The sequence below is a fragment of the Staurois parvus genome, unplaced genomic scaffold (assembly GCF_062004578.1).
Source record: "Staurois parvus isolate SC_StPar_1 unplaced genomic scaffold, SC_StPar_1.0 ptg000126l, whole genome shotgun sequence".
NCBI lineage: Eukaryota > Metazoa > Chordata > Amphibia > Anura > Ranidae > Staurois > Staurois parvus.
This window is the reverse complement of record NW_028317922.1, coordinates 3,130,650-3,140,560: the sequence shown is the minus strand read 5'-3', so window position 1 is coordinate 3,140,560 and position 9,911 is coordinate 3,130,650. Positions and strand designations below refer to the sequence as shown.

At 42.7% G+C, this 9,911-nt stretch overlaps 1 protein-coding gene across 2 annotated transcripts in view; it reads right to left on the bottom strand.

Moving 5' to 3' along the window:
- Positions 1 to 6,191: 6,191 nt before the first annotated feature.
- PLEKHB2 (pleckstrin homology domain containing B2) overlaps positions 6,192 to 9,911 on the bottom strand; it is a 67,010-nt gene continuing 63,290 nt past the window's right edge. For both annotated transcript variants that reach the window (XM_089672354.1, XM_089672353.1), the window contains one exon: positions 6,192 to 9,450. In XM_089672354.1, the coding sequence (XP_089528480.1) occupies positions 9,323 to 9,450 (128 nt within the window). In that variant the 3' untranslated portion in view covers positions 6,192 to 9,322. The remainder of the gene's footprint in view (positions 9,451 to 9,911) is intronic.

Here is a 9,911-nt window from a genome sequence, read left to right as displayed (position 1 = left end):
ATAACCCTTTAAAGTGGTTGTAAACCTCAGACGTAAAATATGAACAATGCATATCCACCTATAGTGTGTACTTGTTTCTATCCAGAGCACTAAATGTCATTTCTGTCTTCTGCTTCGTTCCTCTTCTATCAGTATGAATCACTTCTGACAAGTTTTCCTAAAACCAAGAGAAAAATGGTGGCAAGAGAGGGACCTCCAGCAGCTCTGCTCCTGTGAAGGTAGGCGTGTGTTCCTTCCCTCCAATCAGCTCTCCTCACTGAGCTCTGCAGAATGTAATTTCAGCTCTCCATCCCCTGCTTTCTGAAAGCTGTGACAAGCTGTATAAATTCTGCACTTTGAAGAGAAGACTTTTTCTCTTTGTGTCCCTCTCACATTCGGTGTATGTGTATGGCACGTTAAACACTACACATACAGTTACAATACACCACGGGACGGCTATAAGTGTCCATAAGACCTGGCAGCACAGAGGGAACATATAGAATTGGGAGTTTGTCAGTGCGGCCAAAAGTATATGCAAAGGAGGCTTTTTTTTTTTTTTAGAAAAAACAACAAATTCAGCTATGTTATATGATTATTATTTGTTTTATGAAAAAGAAAATAGACCTTAATGTCACCTTACGCCTGAGTAACCAAGCCTTATTACCCTTTACAGCCGCCCTTTCTATAAATGGAAACCCGTATAAGCATTCATTGAGTCACCCATCTTTATATTTCCAGGACTGTCAGAGCTCTGCTTTCATTGTGTTCATTCCTAACTTGCTCTTATATGCCACCCCACAGGAGCATACTGCTATCACTAACTAGGTTTCTCCATTGTCAAAGCTTTAAACTGTGCTAGCTCAATTTAAAATAAAAGGATGATATATTACCTTCTACATTCACATCAGGTATATCCATCAGGGTTATTGGTTCTCTCTGCAATCCAATACTGCTGATTTCAGGCTTTGTACACCCAGGATTTAATTTTGCATATGCTTTTATTGCCAATACACAACACCTTGTTCAATACAGAATTTTATTTGTCCCCCACCCCCACATTTAACTAGCGTAATTCAGTGTTGTCACAACAGTTAAGGTATATATAAACCTAACAAAAAGTTTCCCTAAAACCATTCCAAGGTACATCTTTTCTTTAAAGGGATTATACACCTTCCTGCCTTCACCTCATATTTTTTACTCGCATAAGATATGCATTGATCATGTAGATTCATAGTGTTATCTGTTGCCCAGTACACACAACCTATAGCAGTGTAAATCTTCACGTCAGAAGTTTCTGTTTGTGTTTAAAGGTGAGGCATTCAGCATGGCACCGCACAGATTAATGCATTACCTCTGTTTGTAGTCTGAGAACTGACATTTCCTGTGAAGAAACAACATAATCCACAATTCCAGGGTATCTCAGTCAAGTGCTCTGCAGGTGAGAGTTAACTAGTAATTAGATCTGACACAGACACAAGCAAACAGAGCAATTAAGGCCTAGTTTCCATAGGCGTAAGTGTATAACCATTGGTAGCATAGCTCCCAACTGTCCCTGATTTCGAGCGACTGTCCCTCATTTGGAACCCTCATTTAGTCCCTCTTTCCTCCTCATTCTGTCCCTCATTTTGGTCTGATCTGTATAGTTGTATATAAAATGCAATACTTACCTATCAAAAAGTGTTTCCTAGTGCCAAACCTTTCATCCAATTCCAATTGTTGCATTTGTAAATTCCAAAAGCTAATAAAAAGAAATAGTAGTGGCAAAAAAGCACTTGTGGGTTTAACCAATCATTTTTGTACTCCTTTAAGGGGGATGTGGAAGGGGGTGTGTCCTATGCCTACATACTTTTCCTAATAGGTGTCCCTCATTCCCATCTAATAAAGTTGGGAAGTATGTTGTAGGGCCATGTTCCGGGGGGTCACAATCGCATCAATTGAAATGCAGCAACTGCATGGACAGTTCCACTGCTCCCAAATTGACTTCCATGTGGTTGTAGGTCCCCCAATTTACACTTTCTGCATTCGAGGACTGTACGCACCACATCCAGATGGCAGATTAGGAGCAATGGCTGTGTCCATGCAACAGATGTGTCCCAATTGACATGAATGGGACTGCTTGCAGACAAATGCATAGACCACTTGTGCATCCTGTGCAGGAAAAACACGGCCCTCACATGGGTGCATGCTTATGTACACCCATGTCAACAAGGACTAAAAGAGAGATTATGGTTTCATCACCTTAGTACTCCTACATTTGTGATGCAACACAGAGGAAATGACCAGGTTTGGACTGGACACTGTGTGACCTGGAACAAGAAGTTGCCTGTTGCTATAGAGCAGGAGTCTCCAGACTTTCTATACAAAGGGCCAGTTTACTGTTCTTCAGACTTTATGGGGGCCACGCTGTGGACAGTGGGAGCAGCAAATGTCCCAGCATTAGTGGGAGCAAACAGTGCTCCTTCATTGGAGTCATTGGGGGAAATTATTCTCCATTGTTGGTGTCAATGGATGAGACCACTGCTATAGAGCATAGAGTCAAGCTAGGTGAATGAATACATGGACACAGGCAAATCAATCGGCCATGACACTACAAATTACAACCACAACACCCATTTAAAACAACAAACAATTTTGAAAATGTACAGTGTCTTTAATAAAATCAGCCTTCAGTTAATTTTGTTTAGGACAATGAGGTGGAAATATTTGGTGATCCTGCCAGTCTCTTATCTTCAGAACGTTTTCCGGCCCCTGCCTGTCTGTGTTTTCTGCAAGTTCAGAACCACCAGCAATGTGAACAGCAGGCTAACCCATACAGAGACCCACTGACACAGACCAGATTCTGTGGGCAGGACCATGACATAGCTCCCCATACAGCCTACCTGACAGGGCACCCCTCCCCCCCGAAGATTTTTCTATTTTAATGTGGCTGGAATTGTGTGGAGGCAGCCTATGTTACGCTATGGGAAGCACCATCTGTATGAACACAGCTGCAGGTTCTAATTTGACAGGTGTGTGGGTGCAGGGGTACAGAGCCAGACAAAGACATGTTCACTTGAAGCCACTCACTCACACCTGCACACCTGTCAAATTAGAACCTACGGCTGTGTTCATAGAGCCGCCACATCCCCATAAAGTAACAGGTGGCTCCAGCCGCATGACCAAAAGCTCATTCAAAGTGTATGGGCCAGAGAACCTATGTGAATGAGCCCTTGAGGGTTTTTTTTTAGATTTTTTACGTTTTTAATAATTTTTTTTACAATGTTTAAGTTTTTTTAATATTTTTGCACTGTGTTTTAATTTTCTTTTATCTTTTAATATTTTTTTTTAAAACTAAGTTTGGGGACTTGGGCGAAAAAAAAAAATTGTGAAATTCAATCCATGCAGTCTACATAAATGTGATGTGAGTATTAAACCCAAAAGGAAACATTTAATATATTGCAGCTTACCAATTATTATTATTATTATTATTATACAGTATTTATATAGCGCCAAAGGGTTTGCTCAGAGCTGTACAATAGCGAGGGGGACAGAACATGAGACAATACAGTAACAATACAATACACAAGGGGTTCGAGGGCCCTGCTCTTTTGAGCTTACAATCTAGGAGGGAGGGGATAGTGGTACAGAAGGAAGTGGCTGTGGGGGATGGAGTGGTGGGAGGAGTGGAGGAGATCAGTTGTTAGGTGAGGGTGGGGTAGGCTTCCCTGAAGAGATGGGTTTTCAGGGTGCGCCTGAAGGTGAGGAGGGTAGGTGACAGTCTGATGGATTGGGGTAGGGAGTTCCAGAGGATGAGGGAAGTCCTGGAGAACTCCTGGAGTCGGGCGTGGGAGGAGGAGACCAGGGAGCTAGAGAGAAAGAGGTCCGGTGAGGAGCGAAGGATGTGTAAAGGGAGAACGCATGAGGGGATCTGGTTTTGAGCCATAATCATTCGAGCGCGCGACTGCGTCGTTTGAGACATTTTGTATGGTCGTTCTGCCAGGGTTGAAGCAGTCGGGGTCTGATGTTATGCGTGGTTAGGGGTGCCAGGGAGTCAAGGGCAGCTGACAGTGAGTCGTTGTACGCAGTAGTGGCCAGGTCAGGGCATGACAGTGGAAGGATACTGTTGTAGAGACGGTCAGCTGCCGGGTGGAGATGGGCCAGGTTCAGGTTGCGGAGGTTACGGCTGGTGATGGATTGACGCTTTGGGGGGAGGAAGTTAGAGGAGGGGGAGATGGAAAATGTGAGGAGGTGGTGGTCAGAGAGGGGGAAGGGGGTGTTAGTGAAGTTGTGGAGGGTGCAGAGGTGGGAGAAAACGAGGTCCAGTGTGTTTCCATCGGTGTGGGTGGAGGACTGTGTGTGCTGCATGAGCGCGAAAGAGGAGGTTAGGAGGAGGAGTTGGGAAGTAGCCACTCGTCTGGGTGAGTGGGTCCAGACGAGGCCTCCATAGGTGAGTGCTGCAGGGGAGGTGGAGTCAGTGGCTTGGATCCAGGTTTTGGTGACCGCTAGGAGGTTGAGGGAGTGGATGGCGGTGAGCTTGTTGCAAACCGAACGGGCGTTTAGGAGTGCAACCAAGAGAGGAGGGGTGGATGAGGGGAGGAGGGGGACGGGTATAAGGTTGAGGGGGTTGCAGCGGCTGGCGGGGACAGGGGGGTGCTGAGAGGGGGAGTGGGGAGGTGGGGGGCCAGGGTTCAGGGAGATGTCCCCGGCGGTTAGAAGGAGAAGGGTGAGGAAGGTGGCAAGGGAACGGGATGTGCAGAAGCGTGTGGATCTGTTAGTGGTGGCGTGTGGGTCGGCGGGAGAGTGGAGTATCAGGAGGAGGTGGTGAGAGCCGTAGTGGTGAGAAGGAAGGAGTGAAGGAGCAATGTAGAGCTGTTTTGGGGGAGTAGGGGGGTAGAGGGAGGCGATTTTGGGAATGGAGGAGAGGAAAACAAGGAGGAGGAGTGCAGGTGGCATGTTAGGGTGAGCGGAGTACTGGTCAGATAGGGGAAGTGAGAGGTTTCAATCAGGACGTGATGATGCGGAGAGTCTGTCATGTCGTGGCAGAGTTCATCTGTGTCCATCTGTAGGAAGAGAGTGGGAATGGTGGGCGGCTGGGTCAGCAGCTGGCTAGTTGCAGTCTGTGGGTGCTGTAGGCCGGCGTCCAACGGTGCTGTGGCACGGCGTCGGTGAGTACAGTGGTTCGGCGACTGAACAAGCCGTAGGACGCGGTGTTTGGAGGTGCTGTACGCCCGGCGTCGGGAGGTGCTGAAGGCTCGACGTCGGGAGGTGCTGAGGGCCCGGCGTCGGGAGGTGCTGAGGGCCCGGCGTCGGGAGGTGCTAAAGGCCCGGCGTCGGGAGGTGCTAAAGGCCCGGCGTCAGGAGGTGCTGAAGGCCCGGCGTCAGGAGGTGCTTTAGGCCTGGCGTCAGGAGGTGATGAAGGCCCGGCGTCAGGGGGTGATGAAGGCCCAGCGTCAGGGGGTGATGAAGGCCCGGCGTTAGGAGGTGCTAAAGGCCCGGCGGCAGGAGGTGGTATAGGCCGACATCTGGAGGTGGTATAGGCCGATGTCTGGAGGTGGAGTGGGCTAGGCGTTGGTGGGCGCAACAGGGCCCGGCGTCAATGGGTGTTGTGGGCCAGTACATGTGGATGCTGTGGGCCAGCACAGCAATATATACCAATTCCTATATGTGATGGCTGCATTCATTTTCTTTTTTAGGTTTTCTTTCTTCTATTTTCACCTGGTGATCCTGCTAAAAAGTCTGTTGTTTTCAAAAGCACAGGCTCTCCTGCAAATGTAACAGCTTACAGGGATTAGACAAACCATTTACCACAGGCAGGGGTGCTTACAATGGTCAGCTTTTATTTATTTATGGAAAAACCTTTATTCCAAAAGGAAAAAACTGTCTGCTGTAACTGATTATAAAGTATTAGGTTGGCTTTAGTTTATTAGTGTATTCAAATCTTCTAGTACAACTAACATTCCCCTCTCCCCAGACTGACAATGCTGCTGTCCAAAGGTGCCCCCTGTGCTTATTCTTCCAGAATGGGGACACTCTAATACATGAGGTATGTTAGTGGCTAGATCACCAGGCAGAAACAGAGGCAAAAAAGCCTTAAATAAAACTAATGCAGACACCACATCTCATGATTGGTAAACTCCAATAAAATACATTTTAGTTTTAATATCCCTTTAAAATCTCTGGAGGACAAGCTCAGATAAATAAGATTATGTATAAAAAAAGCAAAAAGAGACTAATAGTGTTCTATGTATACCTTTAATTGCACAAGAAATGGGTTAAAAACACTTAAAAATAAAAAACCACTACACGTGCTTAAATATCATTTCACAATCTCTAATGGCAGTAACAGCATGTACTGATCATACCAAACAGCAATACAAGATGGCCACGGAATGACTTCATCAATGAGGTTCCGCCCTCCTATATGTGTTGCGTTCGGGGGGCTGGACTTCATTAGTTAGATCCTACTGAGGAAGTAAACACAGTTTACTATGTTTCAGTTATGAATGACCACACTGAATGATCAGTACCAATCACTCACTGTGTTCACTCAGGGAAGGAAGGGGCCAGTAAATAAGACATATAATAAGGCAGTCCATCACAGTGGACTTTTTCAAGGTTTAATTAAACTGGGAATATAGGTGATTTAGTATCCTTGGTGAGAAGATTTCCAACTGAGATCTCAGCTTCACTGACCTAGCCCTACCATGATAGATTTTGTTCAGATTTATGACAGGTAGGTTTTCCCTAGACCTATTAGAATATACACTATTTTCCTATAACATGTAAACCAAGATACATTTGATGGTAGTGTGTGGCACAAATACCAGTCAGGTCTGTCAAAACTGAGGTGAAGGGCATAGCTTGGATCTCAGTAAATTTTAAGGGAGTTTTACCCTTTATAGGGTGCCTGTCATAATGAACACAGTGGGAAGCCATTTATCAGACCAAATCCAGATTATAATCAGTTTAAGAAAAACCGAATACACTATACACTTTTCTATGTTTTTCTATGTTACTAACTTGCCTTGTTCTGCTCTCTGTCTGTATGTAGCGATGGGCATCTTGGTACAACCGGGCTTCCACATGTCAGAGCCTCCAGCAAGAACAACAGTGAGCAGCACAGTAGCGACATCAAGAAATCATGTCCTAAATCTCCTAAGATTACCAGTCATAGGCAACAGTGCCTTAGATCACTCACTGCAGGCATACAGCTATGAGGCTGTAGGAACAAGTGTGCCTAGGAACACTCACATACCAAAAAATCCAGCCAAAAGGTATGATTTTCAACAAACTTCTTAGGGACAATTACTATTTCTAAATTGTCTCTACAACATAGTATTTTTTTTCTTTTTGAGTGTAGTTTCACCTAAATGACATATAATAAAATAAACATATTATATTATTTATTACAGGTTCTTCTATGGCACTGTCAATTTATACAGCACTTTACATATATATTGTACATTCACGTCAGTCCCTGCCCTCAAGGAGCTTCTAATCTAAGATCCTTAATTCACATTCATACATAAACATACTAGGGCCAATTTAGACAGGAGCCAAATAACCAACCAGTATGTCTTTGAGTGTGGGAGGAAACCCACACAGGCACAGGGAGAACATGCCAACTTCATGCAGGTAGTGCCATGGCTGAACCAACAACTCTAGTGCTGCTAGACATAAGTGCTAACCACATAACCACCATAATAATGCACATACACTTTTGTAAGATTTTGAACATAAAATATTTGCTAGGCTTTCATTTTATTACAATATTTATTTAAGATGGATTTAATTACTTCTTGCATCTTCCCCTTTTTTACAATTCTTTGCCAAGTCTTTTTGATCACAATAACTTTGTTAAAATATGTCTGGGCAAAAAACACTCTGTACATTTCTGTAAAGCATGCACATTTTCCCATGTTTTACCTATATAAGTACAGAAAAATACCTGTTAATCTACAAGAAATCCAACAAGCTCCTAACTTCCTGATGTGAGATGACAACATAGTCCCTCTTTGAACTGAAATGCCAGGCAGTGTTCTCCCTTTAGGGAGGGGGAGGGGTTGTTCTGTAGTATGTTATATGTCTGCTGACATGGCACATTCGTATTCATCATATAGGTGGAACTTAGATTTTTTTTTTAAATTTAATATAAAAATTTGGTACATTTGGTTTAAAACTTTGAAAAAGATTTACTGAAATAAAGCCAATTATGGGCATAGGCTTTTGTTTTTTTACATTGCTTTGCACACAATTGGATGCTTGGAGTGAGCAAAGATTTATTATTCTTCACTTTTAATAAAACACAGTATCTAACATATTCTTTAGTTTTTTAATTTTCTTCATTAATGTATTTGTATTAATTCATTAATTTGTTTAAACTTGACTTACAGTATACTCTTAATGGCCCCATGTACTGATTGTCCTGATGAGAAGGTAGATCTCTTGCCAACATATCGTAAAACAAAATTTACTCCTAGTACAAATAAAAATTCTGCTTTTTAAAACTTACAGTGTTACTAAACCCACAACAGTAAAATCAGTCTGTATATGCAGTAAACCATTCTTGTTATACTCACTGTGGAACCTAAGGGGTTAATCATCTGCATTGTGTAAAAAGGCTGTTTGTTCCTGTCTTCTCTGATCCGCCCCTTCTTCTACTGTCCCCAATCCATTTGCTGATAGTACAGCGCTCTAGGAGTCATTCTGCACATGCTCAGTTTTTTTTTCTTGGGAGGGTGCATGTGATCAGCACAGGGCCAATCAGGGCTGTCCAGCAGAGGGTAAGGGGTCATGCAGCCTCATAGGACAGCCAAAGCAGAATGAAAACTCCTCCTAAAAGCTTAAACTAGTCCTCAGCTGGACACTGATTGAAGTCACAAGACTGCTATATACTGCTGATGAGAAAAGGTATTTAGCAGTTTATATTTACTACAATAATTGCCTTTTCATGTTCTTTGTGCTTTACGAGACCAGATATAGTGAATGCAGGGTCCTGAGTTTAGTAAGACTTTGAACAATACATTTACAGCTACATTTTATCTTATTCCAGTTAAAACCGTATTAACAGTTAAACAACACTTTAAAAACTTATTAAAGTTTTAACATGTTCTCTAAACATGAATAGTTATTCCCTCATAGTTTGCTGCATTGTACACTATCTACAATAAATGCTGATCAAGTCACATAAACATATCTTATTGAAAAATGTAATTTCTTTAGTGATTTTTTTTCCAACTAACTCAAATTAGCACTGTCCTTTACAGACCTAATACATTAGTCGTTCAACACACAAACAAACCTATTTACATAAAATATATTTTGTTAATTTAATAAATAATTGCTTTTGAAACTAAGATGGCATTTAAAATCCCCAGAACAGTGATCCAAGTGCCATCCCTGTAGCCGCTCCTGCCAGCATTCCCATGGCCAGGTCCCCATCATTGTCATAGTATCTCTCTCGGATGATGATATGATTGGTGGTGCCAGGACCTGAACAAATTAAAAAGAAAATAAAACAGTTGTCAAATTCTCATCACAGTTGGTTGTGTGGAGTAGGTGCTGACAGCAAACAATCATATTTTATCTTTTATTATGGAAACTCAAGCAAGAATTGATTGATCACTAAGTGCAACAACTCCAATTTTCAGTTCATTTTCTTTTTTCACATTTTTATGAATGATCATTTTCTAGTTATGTAAACAAATGACAGACCATAGAATCAGCTATCCTGAAAAAAAAGCAAGCAAAAAGGATGCAGTTTGCAAAGAACTCATATGTGGAGGCTTTCACATCTTCTTTACAGACAAAAATATATTTAAAAAATGGTATTCAGAGAAATATGTAGGCTACCAAGACATCTACTCATGAAAATGAACAAGATCAGGAGTTCTGATTCAGCTCTGACTTTAGGATTTAAAATAACTAATACATGTTAAAATGCACAAATCCTC